Source organism: Ahaetulla prasina, chromosome 7 (genome assembly GCF_028640845.1).
Source record: "Ahaetulla prasina isolate Xishuangbanna chromosome 7, ASM2864084v1, whole genome shotgun sequence".
Lineage (NCBI taxonomy): Eukaryota > Metazoa > Chordata > Lepidosauria > Squamata > Colubridae > Ahaetulla > Ahaetulla prasina.
Window position 1 is genome coordinate 20,401,931 of NC_080545.1, and position 23,206 is coordinate 20,425,136.

At 35.5% G+C, this 23,206-nt stretch overlaps 1 protein-coding gene across 3 annotated transcripts in view; it reads left to right on the top strand.

Moving 5' to 3' along the window:
- Nucleotides 1–23,206, top strand: part of TAFA5 (TAFA chemokine like family member 5) — a 416,270-nt gene that overhangs the window by 323,185 nt on the left and 69,879 nt on the right. For all 3 annotated transcript variants that reach the window (XM_058190810.1, XM_058190809.1, XM_058190811.1), the window contains one exon: nt 7,843–7,970. In XM_058190810.1, the coding sequence (XP_058046793.1) occupies nt 7,843–7,970 (128 nt within the window). The remainder of the gene's footprint in view (nt 1–7,842; nt 7,971–23,206) is intronic.

A 23,206-nucleotide genomic window follows, 5' to 3' on the forward strand; every position in this document is an offset into this window, starting at 1 on the left:
CGGAAAAGAATTATTTTTTTACAATACTATCTTAGCTTTCATTTGTGTTTCTATAGTTTGCCCTTTGCCGTTTATGTCCTCCTAAACTCGCATAATACCTCCACTGTTTATTTCTTCCTGCTCCCATTAACTCTTGACATGTTCCGCATACTGGCGACAAAGTGAAATGTCCTAAAAACCTGGTCTCTGTAGTGATTTCTGCTGGCATGCCAGAGATCACTTTAAATTTTACTTTGCTTCCAATACACTAATTGAATACAGCAGAGCGGAACAGCAGGAGATAGAAACAGAGCACAGTGAGTCCTGACAAAGATTTTTCTCTAGAGGCAAGCATTCAATTAACATCCCTTGTTAGACAGCAAAAACTAAGTACCCTGAAGCTATCTGTCACTTATTTGTAGAAAAAATAGGGACCACATTTGGAAATTCTGAAAACTAGAATTTCTACAGTTTTGGGGCTGTACAGTTTCAAAATCCCATTCACTCGACATTTGTCACCTAGCTAGATGGTCACTTGATGTTTGATTGAATTGGTACTTCAGAGCAAAGTGGTAGAATGGTAATTATTCCTCATTCAGGAATTTTGCACAGATGCATTTTGGCAACTCCAAATCTCAACCAGCAAATGCTCAGTCTTACATATTGGAAAAAAGAACCCAAACACTAAGTACATGCTTGATGGACATTACCTTACAGATGACCCCCACCCTGTTAAAGACCTTGGAGTTTTCATATCAAATGATTTAAGTGCCAAAGCCCACTGCAACTACATAGCAAAAAAGGCTCTAAGAGTTGTAAACCTAATCTTGCGTAGCTTCTTTTCCAAAAACACTACACTACTAACCAGAGCATATAAAACATTTGCTAGGCCAATTCTAGAATACAGCTCACCTGTCTGGAACCCTCACCACATTTCTGACATCAATACAATTGAACATGTCCAGAAATACTTTACAAGAAGAGTTCTTCACTCCTCTGAAAACCTTATCCCACCAAACTTGAAATCCTAGGCTTAGAAAACCTAGAACTCCGTCACCTTTGATAAGACCTAAGTTTAACTCATAGAATCATCTACTGTAATGTCCTTCCTGTTAAAGACTACTTCAGCTTTAATTGCAATAATACAAGAGCAACCAATAGATTTAAACTTAATGTTAACCGTTTTAATCTAGATTGCAGAAAATACAACTTCTGTAACAGAATCATCAGTGCTTGGAACACTTTACCTGACTCTGTGGTCTCGTCCCATAATCCCAAAAGCTTTAACCAAAAACTTTCTACTATTGACCTCACCCCATTCCTAAGAGGACCATAAGGGGTGTGCATAAGAGCACAAACGTGCCTACTGTTCCTGTCCTATTATTTTTCTTTTTTCTTCATATATATATATATATATATATATATATATATATATATATATATATATATATATATATATATATATATATATATATATATATATATATGCTTATACCTCCTTATATTTCCTCATATGTATGTTTATGTACTATATAATCTTTTGTGTGATGCTTATATATATTGTTGTGACAAATAAAATAAATAAAAATAATAAAATAAATAAATAAATTTATAATCTCACTGCAAAAATTGGAAGGATGCACTGTCAGTATATATGCATGTACTTATATTAATACACACAGACAAATACATACCAGAGGTGATATTCAGCAGGTTCTGACCAATTCTGGAGAACCGGTAGTGGAAATTTTGAGTAGTTTGGAGAACTGGTAAATACCACCTCTGACTAGCCACGCCCCTATCCTCTGACTCTTGAGTCCTAGCTGATCGGGAGGAAATGGGGATTTTGCAGTAACTTTCCCTGGAGTGGGGAGAGAATGGAGATTTTATAGCATCCTTCCCCTGCCATGCCCACAAAGCCACACCCACCAAGCCATACCACGCCCACAGAGCCATGCCTACAGAACCAGTAGTAAAAAAAATTGAATCCCAATGGGAACATTGGAGCATAATATTTTTAGAAGTCTTAAGCAGAAGCTAGGCATATATTAGAAAACAAGTATTGGCAAGATTTGTATTGTAAATCAGAAGAGTGCATTCTTCTGATTTACTCAGCAAATCTATATCCACTTAACTGGGATTTAACCCCTATTGATCTCATGACAAGGTTTTTAATATGTTTTCTTTTTCTTCCTGGAGAATCCTGGCCATGTGAATGAGTTTCATGCTAACACTCTACTTCCATCTAGCTCCATCCATCTGAATTAACACTGTTATTTAAAATAAGATTATCTGGGGGAAGTATTACTGAAATATGAGTCCATTGTTTTCTAAAGACTGGACACTAAAGCATATGCAGAATAGTTAAGAGAACTGGGTATACCCAGTCTAACAAAGAGAAAGACTAGGGGTGTTACGAAAGCAATCTTGAGTGGCTCAGGCTGTAAGATAGCCTGTTATTAAAACACAGCTGCCTGCAATTACTGCAGGTTCTAGTCCCACCAGGCCCAAGGTTGACTCAGCCTTCCATCCTTTATAAGGTAGGTAAAATGAGGACCCAGATTGTTGGGGGGGCAATAAGTTGACTTTGTAAATATACAAATAGAATGAGACTATTGCCTTACACACTGTAAGCTGCCCTGAGTCTTCGGAGAAGGGCGGGATATAAATGTAAATTTAAAAAAAATATTTGAGAGACTTATCGCAGAGAAGAAGGGGTCAATCTGTTCTTCAAAGTAGCTGAGGGCAGGATAAGAAGTAACAGATGGAAGCTTATCAAAGAGAGATCAAATTTAGAATTAAGGAGACATTTCCAGTCAGTGGACTGGAAATTAACAGTCAATTAATCAGTGTAACAACTTGCCTCCAGAAGTTGTGGATCCTCCGTCACTGAAAGATCCATCTAGTCCACTGGGGTTGGACTAGAAGGCCTCCAAGGTTCCTTCCAACTCTGATATTTTATTATTTTATTCTTCTGTTATTTGAAACAACACATTGTACATAAGAGAAGTAAAGTGAACTTACTGAAATAAAATCACCACTATGGGTTTGTAATCCTGATTGCATTTTGAAAGCCATTTTTAGTTTTAACAGTGTTTTAAAATGACTTAGATTTCTAATTTGACTTTTGGATTATCTGAACTTCAAATAACTGCTTTTAATAGCTAAGACTTTTTGAACTCATGAGACTTCCTTGAAATATCTGTCTCTTTCATAGTACTATAACCCCAAGCCTTTTTAAGTTAGACCCGTTACAATTTGCTATACTGCAGATAATCTCCTATATACAAGAGTCCTCCACTCCTCTGATCACAACAAAATACTTTTATGCCACCAGACTTGAAATTCTGGATTTAGAAAATTTAGAACTCCGCCACCTGCAGCATGACCTGAGTATAACTCATAAAAATATCTGCTCCAATGTCCTTCCTGTTGAAGACTACTTCAGGTTCAACCACAACAATACACAAGCACACAATAGATTTAAACTCAAAGTGAACCGCTCCAATCTTGATTGTAGAAAATATGACTTCAGTAACAGAGTTGTTAATGCCTGGAATGCACTACCTGACTCTGTAGTCTCATTCCAAAATCCCCAAAACTTTAACCAAAGACTGTCTACTATTGACCTCACCCCATTCCTAAGAGGTCTGTAAGGAGCATGCATAAGCGTGTCTACCGTTCCTGTCCTAATGTTCCCTTTGGTTGTATTCAATTTGTGTGGTTATTTCATGCTTATACTTATATATATTGTTGTGTTTGACAAAATAAATAAATAAATAAAATAAAATAAATAATGTCAGAACAAAAAAACAAAAAATTAACATTTTGTTTCTTAGTCAAAAAAAAAAAAGAACCTAAAAACCTGCTGGGTACATTTTCTCTTGTTGCTGCTCTTGTTTGTTTTATTATTATTAGATTGTACAACTTTTGCTCTCATTGAAAACAATGTGTCTTCCTGTTTTGAAAGCTTCAGGAGTTATGATAATTTAACATAGGTTACCATATACTTATTCTCTTGTTACAATCCAACAGGTCCTCTGAAATCTATACTCTTGAAAACAGATTTGAGAGGGAAGCCCTGCTGTTAAGCCTCAATCATATGACTGTGTTAATATTTTCAATTACAGTCTACTCAGTTACAGTCCTTCTCTTGCAGTGATACAGGTCCCATGCAGCGATAATAGTAATTTAAACAAACTCAATGGAAAGAGCAGGAAAAGAGGAATTATTTAAAAAAGAAGAAGAAGGAAAGCAATATATTCTGTAGTTTATAAAAGATCAGGATAGAGAGCGAAATCCAGTTTTATCTATTGAAAATAAAAGATTAATGCATATAGGAATCAAATATATACCTGCAATGAGGGGTCCTTGATGCTCTCTGAGCTTGCTTGTTTTCTTGCAGGCGTTTCATTACCCAAACTAGATAATATCATCAGTGCTAGTAAGGACTGTGCTATTTGCTGTCAGTTTGTATTCTGGTATCTTGCTTGTCTGTGTGGGTGGGGGCGGTCTTAGAGATTCTCTAGTTGGTCTGTTTACTCATGGCTCCTTGGCAGTTTCTTTATTGGAGTATTGCTTATTTCATTGTTGGTCTGAAGTTAACCTTGAAGTTAATCTATGCTGATCTGAGTCAGGGGTGAAATGCTCCCGGTTCGGACCGGATCGATGGTGGCGGGTGGTTCAAAGAACCGGTAGCAAAAATCCCTACCACCACCACCCACCCATGTCCACCCAATGTACAGTCTCCCGCTTCCCCGCTTGCCAATTCTTTTTTTAAAAAATGCTTTTAAAAGTAAAAAAAAAAAAAAAGGCTCTGACGATCCCAGCTGAGCTGCCTGATCGTCAGAGCTTTTTTTTTTTAACTTTTAAAAGCATTTTTTACAACCCATTCGGCTGAATAGGTTGTAAAAAAATGCTTTTAAAAGGTAAAAAAAAAAGGCTCTGAGAATCACAACTGAACCAAGTGATCATCAGAGCCTTTTTTTTTTACTTTGCTTTTTTTACTTTTTTAAAAATCTTTTTTTATTACCTTGTGTTTGGTGCATGGTACGGACTGCACATGTGTGCACGCATGCGCAACCAGCAAACAGGTACTAAAGCATTTCAGATTTTACCACTGATCTGAGTGCTTATTACTGGTGGATAAGCGCTGGAGTCTTTTCCTCTTTGGGGCTGGTTGATTATCGCTTTTGCATAGTCTGTAGATGTCGTTAATGTCTATGTGTCTCTCGATGGCTGATTTTTTCAGAGTGCCAGGCTTCTAGAAATTCCCTGGCATTTTTGGACTTGGTTTGGTCTAGGATGGTCACATTTTCCCAATTGAAACTATGGTTAAATCTGTCTATATGTAGTGAAATTAAAGAATTTCCATCATGTCGTCTGACTACCAGTTGGTGTTCATGGATGCGTTCTGCCAGTCTTCTGCCAGTTTGTTCTACACAGTGGTTGTTGCAGTTCCTACACTGTATGTTGTAGATGACTCCTGTCCCCCACCACCACCCAAGGTTGCTAGGTCTTTTGGTTTGCTGAAGATAATAATAATAATATTATAATAACAACAGAATTGGAAGGGACCTTGGAGGCCTTCTAGTCCAATCCCCTGCCCAGGCAGGAAACCCTACACCATCTCAGACAGATGGTTATCCAACATTTTCTTAAAAATTTCCAGTGTTGGAGCATTCACAACTTCTGCAGGCAAGTCGTTCCACTTATTAATTGTTCTAACTGTCAGGAAATTTCTCCTTAGTTCTAAGTTGCTTCTTTCCTTGATCAGTTTCCACCCATTGCTTCTTGTTCTACCCTCAGGTGCTTTGGAGAACAGCCCGACTCCCTCTTCTTTGTGGCAATCCCTGAGATATTGGAACACAGCTATCATGTCTCCCCTAGTCCTTCATTTTATTAAACTAGACATACCCAGTTCCTGTAACCGTTCTTCATATGTTCTAGCCTCCAGTCCCCTAATGTTTTGAATATACCTGAAAAAAATCAAATTGCTAAAGCTCTTTATTACTGGCGCATATAAGTTTCTTATCTTTGCATTAAGGTAAAGCATCAACATTTATATATGTCATCTCCCAGCATAACTGCTTATCCAGCAGCATCAAATGTGTTTGTGTGTATGTCAAAATAGTCAGGATGGCAGTTGTTGTATATAACAACACTTGTACACAAGGCAGAGGGATCTGATTGTATGATCACAAGATTCCTATGATCTTATTCCAAAGATTGGCATTGAGTATTCTTAATTTTTTTCCTCCTACTTAAAAGAATAGTCATAAAGAGCACTTTCCATGCATCATCTGGAACTCATGTATGTCAGAGTGCTTACAGCGTGACTACTATTTTGAGACAACCCAGAAGCAAAATACAGTACACAGAGGTTTGTCTTACAGACAATGGTTTATCCAAAATCTAAATAATAAATAAATAAATAAATAAAATAAATAAAAGTTATATACAGTATATATACTATATTTTGGGGGGTATAAGACGCTCTAGACTATAAGATGCACCTACCTTTTTTGGTGAGGAAAACAAGAAAAAGAAATCTGCCTCTGCTTCTGCCTCCCAGCAATGCAGCCTCGTTGCAGCAAACAGCAAATAGCCTGCTTTACTTTCATTTTCATTTTCAGCATAGCTTGATTAGCACAAGAAAAAAAAATCTGCTCCCAGCAATTTACCTCCTTGCAGCAAGCAGCAGAGGCCCCCGCAAAACAGCTGAGAGTCAGGAGGCCCTGACAATCAACTTGTGCTAATTAGGCTGTGCTGAAGCTGAAATGGGCTGTTTCTTCTTGCTGGTTGCTGCAAGGAGGTAAATTGCTGGGAGGCAGAGGCCAAAGGGTGGGGGCCAGTGGGTGGGCGGGGCTGCATTTGGTGTAGAAGACGCACCTAAATTTTCACCTCCTTTTGGGGGGGGAAAGGTGCATCTTATACTCCGAAAAATACGGTAGATACACGTGCTAAGCAAAGCCAGGCAATCAGTCTTCTTCAACTCTACATGGAGAACTACAATGCAGATACATCCCACAAGGAAAGTGATACACGAGGAGAGACAGGCAAACAGACAGACAGACAGAGAGACATCCTCTAATGGTCTCCCTTATATAGGCAGCTTCTTAAAGGGCAATAACCCTGCTGATTCATCCTCAGTCTTAAAGGGCTGGTCAGCTTTAAATCATCATTACCCTGACAATGTATTTCTTGCCTATCCATCTCTGGACAAGAGGAGATTAGAAATGTCTGTGTTTGAGTTACTTGATGCTTGTCTGGCTTCCAACCTCAGTGTTGTATGACTTACTGAAAAACAACAACAACTGCAAATCATAATTCATAAATCAAATAATCTCTCTGGACTTCGGCAACTGCCGGACCCTCGGACTTTCCGCCGCGAGCTGAAGACCTATTTGTTTGTTCGCGCAGGACTGGCATAGGATTTTAATAGGATTTTAATGTTTTAATATTTTATAATTTATGGGGTTTTATTCTAAATGGTTTAATTCGGCCATTTTGTGTAATAAGTTTTTTAATTCATGGTTTTATGTGTATATTGTCGTTTTTATTTTGGCTGTAAACTGCCCTGAGTCCCTTGGGAGAAGGGCGGTATAAAAATTTAATAAATAAATAATGCACAATTTCAATATTATAATTAACATTAGCCAGAGATTATCATTTGGCTACAGTGTCTAAGTATGTTTTGTCTTTCTCTCTAGAGACATGATAGTGAAGAAGAGGGAGGGCAAAGAATCACACATCCAATTACTGAGTCGTCATCAAAATGTACACTGGAGAGAAAAAAAATGTATGAAATGCAAACTGATTTTCTTTCTCTCTCTTTTTCTTCTTCTCTTTCCTTCTGAACAGCACGCATTATTAAAACAAAACAATGGTGTGAAATGCTTCCATGTTTAGAAGGAGAAGGCTGTGATTTGCTAATCAATAGATCAGGCTGGACCTGTACACAACCCGGTGGGAGAATAAAGACAACCACGGTGAGTTTTCTTGCTTCTTGCAATCCTTTGGGTAGAAAAAGTGATCCATGGGTGTGAAAAAAACAACAAAAAGATGTAAAAGATTAAGCTGCTTCAGAATAAAATATCATTAATATCATTAATGCTATAATACAATCATAGCCATAATTCTTTTATTTAGATAGTCTTGATTGCAATCTGACTTATTATGCATGGTGAAGAAATTTCTTTATTTGATACTATAAGTGCTGGTAATCAGGACGACAGCTCAAAATTACAGAAAATTAAAATAACACCAAATTTACATAAACAGTTGCTCAACGATTGTGTCTAGAGGCTGTCTTCTCTGTAAAGTGAATTGTTTCTTAAACTAGCACCAGTGATTTATTTGACACTATTTATTATCAGTTTATTTTTTTATTAGTAACTGGAGATCAAAAAAAAAATTCATTCCAATAAGACTGTTTCTCAAAACTCTCGACATTTAGCAAAGACAAATTTGTTCTGCTGGTTTCTGCTTTTTTAATTGTTGACATATTTAATTAAATGTTTAGCAAGCTTTCATGATGGTTTTGATATTTTTATTTTTTATTGCAAATTGCTGGGAGTGCCATCTGATAGACAATATAAAAACAAATATAAATATAAAAAGGGAATGCACACGAATAAGTATTAGATCAAGAAAGACATTTTGGGGAAATAAATGTCATAGTATCAAAGGTAGATAGTACAAATCATGTTCTGAATGATAGAACTGACAGTCATTTAACTGTCTTTGTACCATTTGCAACATGAATGTGTCTGTTAATCAGACGGTTATTCAGTTTAAGTAACTTACAAAATTTAGCATTTAGCATCTCAAAAACAGAACAACATATCAAACTGAGAAATCTATTTGGCATGTACATTCTTTGATTCTAATTGCCTGTATTTCTGGTCCAAATGATTTCCACGGCACATCTTTCCGTAAAACTAGTCAAAGAACCTCCTAGTATCTCAATTATGTGAAGACAAATCGAAACTCCAGTTTATTAAACCATTTCCTTGTACTTTGCCTATTATTTATGACAGGCAAATTAAACATAATAAAAGTATCCAGGAATGAACTTTGCATGGTCCATTCAGAATTTAGGAGCAGTTCTTCTCCTTTTCTAGCTACATTGGTGAAAAGCCATCCCCACGTTCACAGAGTGATTCTACAGAAGAACTTACTTTTTCATGTGATTGAACTGGAATCCTGTGGTTAGGAAGGGAGGAAGTTTGTTCACTGCTTTTTCCATATTGGAGTGTACTCATGAAGAACAGACTGTTATTATTTTGTAATGTATTTTTTTTTTAACAAATAACCAACATTGTTTGAGTCAGTTGGGACTAGGGAGAGGTTTGTACTGTGTAAATAAAAGTTGGTAATGACAAACCACCCATTGCATTTGGTTTATTTGTTGATAAGGATGATCAAATTTGCAAATCGTCATTATAAACTATATGAAAGAAATGTGGGATTGAAAAACCAACAACAACAGTGTGGCAGGAAGTGAAATAGGCTTATCTATTTGATGAAGCTTATATCTGAAATACAGTTACCTTAATTTTTATAGTTTAGTGTTATTATAAAAATAAAAATAAAACATCTGGTTATAAATGTCATTGCAAAAGGCATGATATATTTTAAAATATTGTGATTAAGTTTTGTAGCCCTTCTGTAGAGCTGAAAAAGCTCTCTACAACATTTTACATAGGAATGGTAAAAATACATCCGTGCTTAACTGTCCTTAGAGGTTCGGCTACGGCAGAGGAAAGCTTTTTTCAAGAAGTAGGCACATAATCCATCAGGGCCAATAGATAGAGATGGCTTTAGGTTGCATAGTGCCGTTTCAATGTTATCTTCTGTAAAATCAATATGTAGCAGATCGTTGCAATTAGTTGTGGTACGACTAAGAAATGTGGAGCAGCAGCCATTGCTGTTGACAAAGACTGATCTGAAGAACATGTTGAAGAGGTTGGCCTTAACGCTTCATCATTACAGCCTTCCCCATTAGACCCTTTAAGGGGTGGGATAGTTTTCGAGTCTTTAAGTTTGGCATTTACGAAATTATAGGACCCTCGAGTGGATTTCGGTTTAACAGCTCTTCCTCCTGTTTGCAATAGTAATTGGTGCATTCTGCCTTTATTATAACTGTGACTTACATGAGCCAAAAAAAAAAATAGAGGAGAAAGACAAGGAAAATCCAGACACCTGTTCTTAAAAATATAGCAATAGCGTCTCTTATAATGACTATCTGGAACAGAAAAAGTTCAAGGAATGGAGATGCCAATAGTGAAGGTAGAGTCTGAAGGAAATTAGCTTTACTTCTCATCTCTGCAACCATATGGCCCAACACTGAAATGCCATTATTCAAGATTGAATTTAATTGGTTATTTATGTGTGCTCGTCTTCAGAGCAAATGTTAATTTCTTATAAATGCTATGGACACTGTGATTTTAAAAATGTACACAACTTCGATATATCTACATTTTAAAAAAAATAATTTTACACATGATTCTAAAGAATTAATAAAACCATGTTCATGCTCATTATTTTATATGTAACATGGAAGAGAATTGGAAATAATTCCATCCAATGTCAGGTTTTCATTCTCATAAACAATAGTTGAACTGCGAACGTTTTTATACCTCTCATTGAAGTAAGACCCTGCTGTCATTTTTTATTTTTGGATTAAAAGATAGCTGGCTAAACTACCCGTTCTGTCAAAATGTTTTGGTGATGTACAGATACGTGAGAATTGTCTGGGTTGGATGCAGTTTGTTTCCAAATATTAGTTGTAGGGGAGTGTCTGGTTGCAAGACATCTGACTGAAAATTGTATGAAAGAATTGATTTGTGTGGTAATGCTTGCATCTAGGAGATAGAACAGCTTCACTTTGATCATTTGTATATGTATGAAAATATATGTCTGTTTTCATCAGTAACTTACGTTTAGTGAATTTAACTTAGAACATACAAAAGTAGACACTTTTTCTTCTATTGAAGTTACAAGAAGAAATAATTTCATCTCCAGAATGTTGTATATCAACCCTCCATAACTATTTAATTGTTATATCATTATTTCATCATTTTATGAGGTTTAAAGCCATTGAACCTATTAAAATCAGCTCTTCATGAGGATGTCTGTGGAGATTGTCATTCATCCAGGTCATAATTGTCCCAAAGGTGCTTTTTTCAAGAGGCAACTGGATTTTCTGGTTTTTATTTTTGAAGACGTTTTACTTCTCATCCAGAAAGTTTCTTCAGCTCTGACTGGATGGTCCTTCCATTCACCACCATCCAGTCAGAGCTGAAGAAGCTTCTTGACTGAGAAGCGAAACATTTGGGACTCCTCATGAGAAGCTGGTAGCATCCGTTCTGGCTAACATATTCATTAAAAGGCATAAGTTTTTATAAACTGTAGTGAGTTAGAGTTCATGAAAACCTGCACCATTTTATAAAATTCATTAATTTTATAGTTATTTATTTACTTAGTTTATGGCGTTGATACATGAAAGCCAGAAGTCTACAATGTTATTGTAGAATAGAAGTTTGGCTGCCTAAGATTGCTAGTTTGTTCAGTTCACATTTGCATGCTATCCAAGGTGCACCAGAAGGGTGCTCAAACATACAGAGTATCTAACGACATTCTGTGGGCGTCATCAGAGCCTTTTTCTTCACCAGTTTTCACCTCACCTTTGGGGCAGTTCAGTTTTTGTTGGTTTCTTGCTTCCACTATTAGTCCCACCAAAGTGGCACCTACTTACATGCATCCTTTCAAACTGCTAGGCTGGCAGAAGCTGATCTGAGTGGTGGGAGCTCATTCCAGCAAGTGGTGCTAGGGCTCAAACTGCTGGAATACAGAGAGCTGACCTTCTCCAGCCGACAAATCCAGCATCTTTAAGGCACTGAGCCACCTTATCTCTTTATTATAAATCATAATTTAGCATTATAATTACACCAATCAATTTTTATTACAGTCACAGGTCAGCATTACAAATAAAAGCATTAAAAACAATAATAAAAAACAGATATAATATAAAATAATATATTATGATTAGTGGTGGGTTATCAGTAGGCTACTGATTTTGTATACAGTGTAAGAGAATTATACCACATTCAAATAACATACTTCGTATCGATCTGATAACAGCAATTGTACATAGAAGAGATCAATATTTCCTGGGTATTTTATTAGGAGAGGTATTATAAGGCGGGTCCATGAGTCCTTATAGAAGATACAGTATTACACAGGGATGTCAAACTGGTGGTCTGTTGGCCGGATGCTTCAGACACAGGCCACACCCACCCCAGCTCTGCAAAGAGGGAAAAGGTCACAATATATCACATTGATGGCAATGTGACGCTTCAAGTTTGACACCCGTGATATGACAGGACGTGAGTTGAAGTTTCAATTGCCTCTTCTCTACAGGGAAATTATAACTATTAATCTGAAAAGGTATTAGCTGATTTTTGGCTACCATATTTCTGCAATTCCTTAACAGCTAACCTTTTTAAACTTCTATGATTTTATAGCTAAATTTGCTGAAATAAGAAATTAAGGAGCATGAAGAAACTAAAAGATAGCTTACAGTAGATAAACAATATAATTATTTCAACATAGAACATGATTTTGCTAGTAAAAATGTAAATGTAACATGTACAGGGTATGTATGTATGTATGTATGTATGTATGTATGTATGTATGTATGTATGTATGTATATTGCCGATGGGAACCAAAATGATATTTGTCCATATTATTTACACAGCTGCCAGTTTTCCATCCCACACCAAAATGCATACAATTGATTATTAATTCCATTAATAATGCTGCTCCTTGTCAATTCTCGGTATACCATGTAAGTATATTCTGTTTCAAAGAACTTAGCATTTTGAGATTGAAGTGATCTAAATGTGTACTTAGGCACATTAGTTCATCGGTGACTGAAGTTTGAAACAAGAAGTCTTACCTGAGCTATAATCCTGACTCAAATAATACATTCTTCTGAGATAACGTAATTAAATAATTACTTTATCTCCAGATCTCTGTTAAAAGAGAATGATATATATTTACTTTCAAGAAATACTAGAAATTGAAAATGTAAGCTCTAGAATACCAAAATATATATTGTTATTGTACAATGGCATACCCATCTGCATAACTGTGGAACCTCACAAATTCAAATATAAATGTAACATGTACAGGGTATGTATGTATATTGCCGATGGGAACCAAAATTTATTTATTTATTTATTTATTTAATCATATTTATATACCGCCCTATCTCCCGAGGGACTCAGGGCGGTTTACAGGCACTAAAAACAGATAAATAGAATATAAATACAATATAAAACATTTAAAAACTTATTCTAAAGCCCGTCCAATTAAAATAGAAATAAAACCCAATTTAAAACCCAAAATTTAAAATCTAGCTCAGTCCTGCACAATTAAATAATTACTTTATCTCCAGATCTCTGTTAAAAGAGAATGATATATATTTACTTTCAAGAAATACTAGAAATTGAAAATGTAAGCTCTAGAATACCAAAATATATATTGTTATTGTACAATGGCATACCCATCTGCATAACTGTGGAACCTCACAAATTCAAATATAAATGACTGTAATGCCAAAAGATTCTAGTCAAAAGTTTTTGATTTGCAGCTGGTTCTTTAGCCCTTTAAATCAACTTTAAAGGACTGAGGCAGCTTTCATTGCACATGTCTACAGAACTGAACCAATTTATGGTCCCAATGCAACATTTTTGTTCCCAATCTTGCCATTAAATTCTTGCTATTGTTAAACCTAAATTCTTGCCCTGAAGCTAAGTCACTGAACTATCAGTGTAAATAAGATTAATAATTAGTTGTTAATTAACTAGCAGTTAGTATAGGGAAAAACTATTCATGCTTGATTAATTCATTAATGAAAGAACTTAGAAGCGGAAGGTGATCTTGGAGATGGGTAAGAAGGTATTTTTATTTTTATTGCATCAAACCAAGGTCTGGAATTAGGGACAGAGGAAAAGGAAGATTTTCATCTATTTGCAAATTGTTACGGAACACAGAGCGATGCTGTTGTTTAGACAGAAATGAGACCATTACTTTGGTTTGCTTATTATGCATTGGGTCATTTCCTAAAATTATGTTAGAAAGGCATGTAATGTATTAAGCTTGGCCATGATTTTCTTACAGCTTTTTGTTGTTAGAGCAATGTTATTCCTTTAATCCAAGATTTGTAAGTGCTAATTAAATAGACAGAACAGAAGATCACCTAATTTTATATCTTGAAACAGAAGGATATTCTCTGTGTTTACATAACAGAAAATGGAAAACAGATTCTGATATTTCCCCTTACCTCTTGTTTTGCCCCAAAATCTATGTATCTTAAGCATTAAAAACCTTCTAACAAGATTGAAAAATGGTAAGTAAATTAATTCAATTTAGGAATATTCCTAAATTAGTACATTAGTACAATTAGTACTTTTATATAGCTATGGATATGATCTGCCTTCATTACGGACATCTGGTAGGGGAAATGGGCAACGTAGAAAATGAATAAACAAACAGACAGACAGATAGTCAGGCAGATAATTCCAGGACATAATGTGGATCTATCCAATCAATTCAGAACAGTTCTTGGTAATTTACAACAAATTTAAAAGCCGAAGTAAAAATATTAACCTTAAAACAGACGCTTAGCAACAAGGACTAAAGTATACAGCCCCAAATTGTCTTTTAAAATATCTCTCAGAATCAAGACTGCTAAATTTAACATTGAAACATAACTGTTTAAAACAAGAATGAGTCAATTGCACAATGTAATGATAATATAATATAATATAATATAATAATAATCCTATGAATTAACCCATTATATTGTTCAGATGTTATCCCCTAGATGCCAAAGAATAAGAGTTTCTATTTCATATTCAATGTTTCAAGGTTACAACTTTGAGACGTTCATCTCATTACTTCAAAGTTAAAAACATTGAAGATCTTTGCTGTTAATATTCTCAGGGAATAAATATAAACTAAAATCATGCATTCTTATTCTATGATTTATTGACTTATTCTAAACAGACTCTTATTCATTAAACACCATGATTTAGGGGCTTCTGGGTGGCGCCATCTTTCTCGCTGGGTGCCAATTTATGGCACTCCGCATTGAATACCGTAAAAGCCGGATTTAACAACTGATCCCGGCTTCATTTCTCTCTCTGGTTGAAAGAGAGAGACAGAGCAAGGGGGAGGAATTGGGTAGATTCCCCTAGGGGCTTTGTTTTTGTAATACAAAGTCCTGAACGGTGAATCCCCTTCTTTACCCCTCCCCCACCTCCAGTATTCTCTGCGCTCCTGAAAAAGCAGGAAAAGAGGAAGATGTCCACTTCTGCTAGCAATTGATTTTTTTTGTGGATACGAAAAGCAGGCGGAACGAATGTGAGGAGCAATTATTGGTTTGCAAGTATTTTTGATTTTCTGACTTCTCCCCTTCAGTTTCGTTTTAGAGAAACTGAAAAGCAGAGCGATACATCAAAGGGAGCTTTGCTGTTGAATCGAAACTGAATGGAGATTTTATCTTATTGTGTTTGACTGTGGACTGTTGGATTATATTACGCTGTTTAAGTACGTTACAAGGGATTCTCAGCAGGAATTTTGTTATGGAGGTTCTTTCAGAAGAATGGGGTCGGGACGTTATACAGGACTACACAGAAAGAATGTATTTAATTATTCAAAATACAAATTGATAAAAATGGGGACGTTTTGGATGAGAGTTTGGAGCAAATTAACCAGTGCAATTATTCGGAAAATGGAATGGAGGATATACAAATAAAAGTGGATAAATATGAAGATTTGATCGTGAAGAAACAAGGTGATCTAAAGAAGTTTTCTTTAAATAGTTTGGATGAGCTGCCTGAATTTGTGCTACAGGAGATTGTCCCTCAAATGGAAAAGACTCACAAGCTTAATGTTTCCCAAGAGTTCTCTTTTTGGACTGATGGAATATACGGCAGTAATTTTTGGATTTCTGGACATAAGGAATTACTAGGAAATATTGTGATTGACTTTTTAAAAGGAGCAACGAAGGAAAGACAGAGATTAATGCACCAAAAAAAATGGCAAGAGACAATAGTATTATTTTTGAAACAAGGTTTTTTTAAAATATTAATAGACAAAAATATTTGTGTCCCCGAAAGAATTATATGGTTATATGGTTATAGAAGCTATAAGGGAGATATTCTCTGAACTGGATTGGATTTTTATGTTTTAGCTGGTTTTAAATATTTTAGGGATTAATTGTTCTACTGATTTATATATTTTTATTATAGTTTATTGTTAATTTTTTGAAGGATTTGGTTATGTAAGGAGGAAGTCAGAGCTAGAGAGGGAGAATTGGTATAATAGTTTTGGGAAAAAAAATTTTTTTTTTAGCATATGTTTGTTTTATTTTTAACTATACCTTGTGTTTGTTCCGGGAAGCCAGGGGGGGAGGGGGAGGGGGTTTGTGAGGGAAAGGGGTTGGGGGGAAAGGGGGGAAAAAATTTTTGTAAAACTTTTTGAATAAAAAAAAAAAATATTAAACACCATGATTTCTTACAATTAGGTGTGCGCTGATATGGCTTACTGTATGTATCTAGATTGTGTTATATTTTGCATAAGTACATGGAATATGTGTTAAATTGGTCCGCTACTCATTATATATTTAAATAACCAGATGAAAAGGCGCAGCTCCCTCAGATTTAGCAATTAATTATAATCACTTGAGTATTCATTTTCATATTTTTTTGCAATGGGTTTTTCAAGCAGTGGTTTTTTTAAAAAATTATATAACTTAGGAGAAATTTAGTTGTATAGGTTTTCAAACTATACAAGCTATTCAAAAATATGACACAGAAACTTTATGTTAATGAACAAAACTTAGTGAAACAAATGTTTCTTATTTAGTGCAGTGTTCACTGAGGGATGCTATCTCCTGCTCAAAATACAGAGCTAAAACATCCCAGCAAAATGACTGAATTCATTAATTCAATCTTCTAAGAAATAATAATTCCTCAGTGGTGTTTAATTAAAATGTTCGACCTAATCTGGTCACAGTTTAATTGTATCAATGGGTTAGATTCAATTGCTGATGCTCAACTCATTTCTATGGAAGGCGGGAAAAACTTGATAATAGTAGCTTGATAAAATGTAAGTTCATGATGTCTTAAGGACAGTGAAACAAACAGTGTACAATTCAAAGATGTGTATCACATTCAAGGAATATTTATATAGATATTTATTTTTTTCAGTTCTTTCATAAAATAAGAGAGTTGGTAGGGTCCTTTGGCAGTCTTACCGTCCAATCTCCTACTGAATGCAAGGATCTCACACTATCCTGGATAAATGTCTATCCATTATTTTCTTGTCTACTTCCACTGATGGAGCACCTACAATCCAAAAGGCAAACTGTGTCATTGCTTAATGGCTTGGAGTCAGGAAATTTGTCCATATTTCAAATTTGAATCTCCGACTGTAAAATTCCTTGTGTTATATAGTATCTAGCTTAAAGTAAGGTAAAGGTTCCCCTCGCACATACGTGCTAGTCATTGCCGACTCTAGGGGGCGGTGCTCATCTCCGTTTCAAAGCCGAAGAGCCAGCGCTGTCTGAAGACGTCTCCGTGGTCATGTGGCTGGCATGACTCAACACCAAAGGCACACAGAACGCTGTTACCTTCCCACCAAAGGTGGTCCCTATTTTTTCTGCTTGCATTTTTACATGCTTTTGAAACTGCTAGGTTGGCAGAAGCTGGGACTAGTAACAGGAGCTCACCCTGTAACACAGGCAGCACTAGGGATTCGAACCACCGAACTGTCGACCTTTCGATCAACAAGCTCAGCTGTCTTAGCCCCTGAGCCACCGAGTCCCTCAGTATATAGCTTGTCCTTAGTTATATTGTCCTTATTTGGAATTAACAGCTTGTAAGTATATAGCTTACAAGCTGTTAATTCCAACTAAGGACAATTTGATTGTTTCCTCTTTTGTAAACCATCTATGTCAGTGGTGGCTAACCTTTTCAGCACTTGGTGCCGAAAGCGTGCACACGTGCACGCAAACACCCATAATGCAATGTGTTCAGGACCCCCATGTGCATGCATATGTGACCCGCATGCATGTGTCCATGACCCCATGCATGCATGTGCATCTCCCTCCTCCCCCCCATGTGTGGCAGAGACCTGAAAACCAGCTTGCTGGTGGAAGACACACACACATGCACGGCAGAATGGAGCTGGGGCGATGGCTTACATGCCCACAGAGAGGGTTCTGCATGCCACAGGTTTGCCATCACAGATCTATGTTATAATATATCTCCATTAAGGGAAAAACTATTGAAACAGGCTCAACAGTTGGGATATAGTTATATAGGAATCTCAATACAGCCTATTGTTTTTGTCATATATTAGTAATCTTGTCAGAATTCATTATTATTTTGAAGTATACTGTTTTTTTAAAAAAATATTATTCTGTTTGGCTACATTCATCAAAAGGTTTTCCCAAACTGTGATATCTTAGGATGTTTTAATGTTAAATTTATTACCCTTGTTAAACTACATTTTGACTATTAAGAAACTGTGTAAGAAAAAGAAACTTTAACCATTACAGACATTTATCTTTTAATGCCCTGTTTTCCCCAAAATAAGACATCCCCTGATAATAAGCCCAATCGGGCTTTTAAGCGCATGGCAATAAGGCCAAATGCTTATTTCAGGGTTCAAAAAATATAAGACAGGGTCTTATTTTCGGAGAAACACGGTACTTCTATTCTTGAGCAAATTGAAGCCAAGTTCAGAGCTATTTTGAATTCATGGTTCTGCATTATACAACAAACATAACCTCAGTATTATTCACATTGCAAAGTTATTCTAGATAATCCAATGACTAATTCTTAGTGCAAGAATATGATATACTATAGATTTGGAAACAATAACAAATGGATTGTACCTGACTTTTCTAAAAGTATGGGGACATTGATTTCAGAATGATTTAAATTATTTAATTTAGTAGGTACCATGAAGTAAAGATGAGTGGAAACTGATTTTTCTCCTTTATTTCAACTGGAAAAGACATTTTAAAATGTTTATCTGAAGAAATCTTGTAGAATTAGATGAGCTACGCAACTTAAAAAATATCTTTTTGGATTTAGGAACATGAGATGAGATAAGGATAAAATACAGTGGTGAAATCCAATTTTTTTTACTACCGGTTCTGTGGGCATGGCTTGGTCAGCATGGTGTGGCTTGGTGGGCATGGCAGGGGAAGGATACTGCAAAATCCCCATTCCCTCCTCACTCCTGGGAGAAGGATATTGCAAAATCTCCATTTCCACCCCACTCTGGGGCCAGCCAGAGGTGGAATTTGCTGGTTCTCCGAACTACTCAAAATTTCCGCTACCAGTTCTCCAGAACCTGTCAGAACCTGTTGGATTTCACCCCTGATAAAATAGAATGAAAAACTACACTTCTGACATCCGGTGAAAAGTTGGCCAACTGACTACACGCTCAGGGAGGGATCCCTGAACGTTTTTTCACTGGAATATAGCTTCTCCAACTATCAACAGAAGGAATCATCATTCCTTTAGTTTATATGACTCTCGTGGGTTAGGGAAAGTCCTAGAATCATCCCACAAGATCCTCCAATACAGCAAAAGGTCTGCAAGTTCGTGTGCTAAAAGCGGATGGGGGGGAGGGGCCTACAATTAGTTCGTGGTTGAAGAATGCAACCACGAATGCAGCCATTTTGGAATTTATTTTTCAAATGGACAGTAAGTTGTGCCCTTCATTTCTTAATCATTTTAAGGACTATTAATATTTATTAAGCTAAAAGAGACTCTCTTTAGCTACAGCCTATATTCCTTTTTGAAGATCTGCACCATTTTTAGAATTTCTTCTTGCTAAATAACAGGAAAAAAACTGCTAAGGCAAGCTAAAATAAGGAAGTACGGACTATCTTTTTTAAAAAATTGATGGAGTAATATAAGGGAAGAAAGTTGTGGCTCTAGTTTATTATTTTTAGTAATTTGTAGTTTGGTCTTCTTTGCGGTGGGTGGCTAAAACTAGAACTTAAACTTTCTGATTTTTATGATTCCTGATTGGTCAGCAATTTTTAAGTGACTTATAAAAAAAGCTACTCTTTGACCAAAGAGGGCGTTAAGAAGTTAAGAAGATCAAAGAGCAAATTATTAGAGATTTATTTGAAAAATCTTTAAATAAAATTCATCAGTTTGTAGAACAGCTATGCTCCAAGGATGACAAAAAGGCTACTCAAACTACTTCAGAGATGCAAATACATGTAGAAAGTTAGCAAACCACTGAGGCAATTTTACAAGTAATTGACGATACAGAGGAGTCAGCTATAATTTTGGAATATAAACCTGACACCAATTTTGTTATGATGGTTTAAATAGAAGCCTCCCAACACAATTGAAAGAAGATCTCCAAGAAAATTTACAACCAAGGACAAGTTTGGGATTTTTTTTCCCTCGTGGATATTAACAAAGTTGAGAAATCCTTGAGAAAAAGAGAAGCTTATAACTAACTTGACAAACATTCCAGAGAGGAAAGATTTTTTCCATGAAGACAAACTGGAAGGAGTGAGTTAAACTTGATGAGTCAGATGGAATTAGAATGGATTTTCATCGGTTTGATATCTGTAATTGAAAGGAAGTTTTTAATCTAAAGTTTGAAAATATATATTTTCCTTTAAATACAATGCTTAATTCCTAAAGTTTGTAAAATATTATTTTCCCTTTAAGATTAACGAATCTGAAAGAATACAGTGAATTTTGTTAATATAAAGGATGATCGTTTGTAAAAATTATTAAACGCAAACAAATACATATTATTTCAGCAACAAGGAAGATAAAGCAGTAATGGTTCAACTGATTGTTCTAGTCAGAGGAGACTATATTTATATTTTTTATTTGGATATCACTTCTGGATGTTGTGCTACTAATGGGAAAAAAATGAAGCTCTGACTTTGGTTTTGCTGATTAGACAGATTTGTTGTTATAGAAATGGCTAGTTATATACTAATGTGTAAAAGTAAAAAGTTGAGGTTGTAATGTTGTTATCTTGTACTGTGCTAAAAGTAGTCGGTAGTCAATGCCTTTTTCTTTCTTAACTTGCATCTCATATTTTCTATCCCTCTTTCTTTTTTCTTCAGTTAATTTCCTATTTTTATTTATGTATTTTATATATAGATAACACAATGAAAAGGTTGTTTGTTTGTTTGTTTTTTGAGAGAGAGAGAGAGAGAGAGAGAGAGAGAGAGAGAGAAACTATGCATCCATCTACCTCTTTTTGAGACAACCCCAATAATTAGGATATATGTATAATAATCTGTATCAATGAGGTAATGGTCATTAATTCCAAGGAAAAGTAACAAGGTTTGAGACATAAACTTTGGAATACCATAATTGACCAGTAAATGATTATTTAATTTGATTGATATTAATAATTAACATTTGATAGCTGAATTTCCAACTATATATTTTATAGATTTACCAAAGAGAGCATTATAAAATTATACAATTTGCTTTCACATGTATTCCTAAGGAAATATTTTATTGTTAGGGCAATTACTATCTGTAAAATAATTTATTATGCAGTATTGGTATAATGAACAATCATTTATTTACCTGACAACCTGAAAACATACATTTAAGTTAATTTATTTCCTAGTAACTTTTTACAACAGATTTAATTTCTTAAAGTATTTATAAGTAATTATTAATAAAAAAGCAAAACGAAACCATCACAATTAAGTTAAACAGCTATATTCTTAAAATGTGATAAATATAGCTAAAATATTTTTGTTGGTAAAATAGCTGTGATAACAAAATTAGCTACACTAATAAAAGATTACTTGCAATCTTTAGATGTTCGCTCTAATCCTGTATGTTTAGATATACAATAATTATGCCTGCTATGAGGCTAATCATGTTTAAAGATGATCTCTAATCCTATATAACTTGTTCAAAAAGAAAGAAGTTTATATTCATTAATTTCACCTTTCAGTGTTCCTTTCAACATTACTTCTTTCTTTTAACCTTACGTGAATTTATTAATTGTCCAACTCCAATCAACTCTCAGTGTTAACAGACAACCTGTTGCAAGCAGGTATTGTATGTTTCCTTCAGGATTTACAACAGCGATGATGAATCTTTGGGGCATGTAAACAATTTGGAAAATGCCTCACTTAAATCTGCTTCTCTGTCTGTCTGTCTGTCTCTCTCTCTCTCTCTCTCTCTCTCACACACACACACACACAGAAACAAAAGAGAAACTATTTGTATATAATTTATTTAGAAAAATACAGACCAATCATGTCTACTTCTATGTATATGAAAATGTCAAATGATTACAAAATGAAATACAAGTAAATCAATCTCATTTTTGGAGGGTCTCAAAACCATGAAACCATGGCCCTCTTTCATGACCTCTGGTGGGAAAGCACACTCCATTCTCACACGGTCTTCACAGCAGAGGTAGTATTCAGCAGGTTCTGACCAGTTCTGGAGAACCAGTAGCAGAAATTTTGAGTAGTTCAGAGAACCGGTAAATACCACCTCTGACTGGCCCCACCCCCATCTATTCTCTGCCTCCCGAGTCCCAGCTGATCCGGGAGAGAATGGGGATTTTACAGTATCCTTCCCCTGCCACGCCCACCAAGCTATGCCCACAGAACCGGTAGTAAAAAATTTTGAATCCCACCACTGCTTCACAGCCTACAAAAAATGTGCAAGGGGACTTGTTACCCTAAACATTGTGGTATGTCACTTTTGACACATTTGTCATTGGTTTACTGATTTTGAATGTTTGAAGACAGAATAAGAAACCGTATAGTTCATGCCCAGCACCTTATCTCAGGAAACACTCCTTTACTTAGGAATATTATTAGACTTATGAGAAGTTGTTCTTCCTACTTCAAGGAATCCCCTCCATATGAACGCCTGGAAACTCGAATGAACTTGTCAGAGTGGACTGATTAAATCTGCCTGGCGGTATCAAATTTCCATAACAATGTTCATTATAAGTGTATTAATTATCACAATTATTAGAATATCAGAATAATCCACTTAAGTAAAGGCAATAATCTTCACTCCCAAACAACTCATTCTTCTAGAATAATAACAGTATAATGACAGCATTAAGTATCAAGTCACAGTTCATTTAGCCAAACTACTAGCAAGC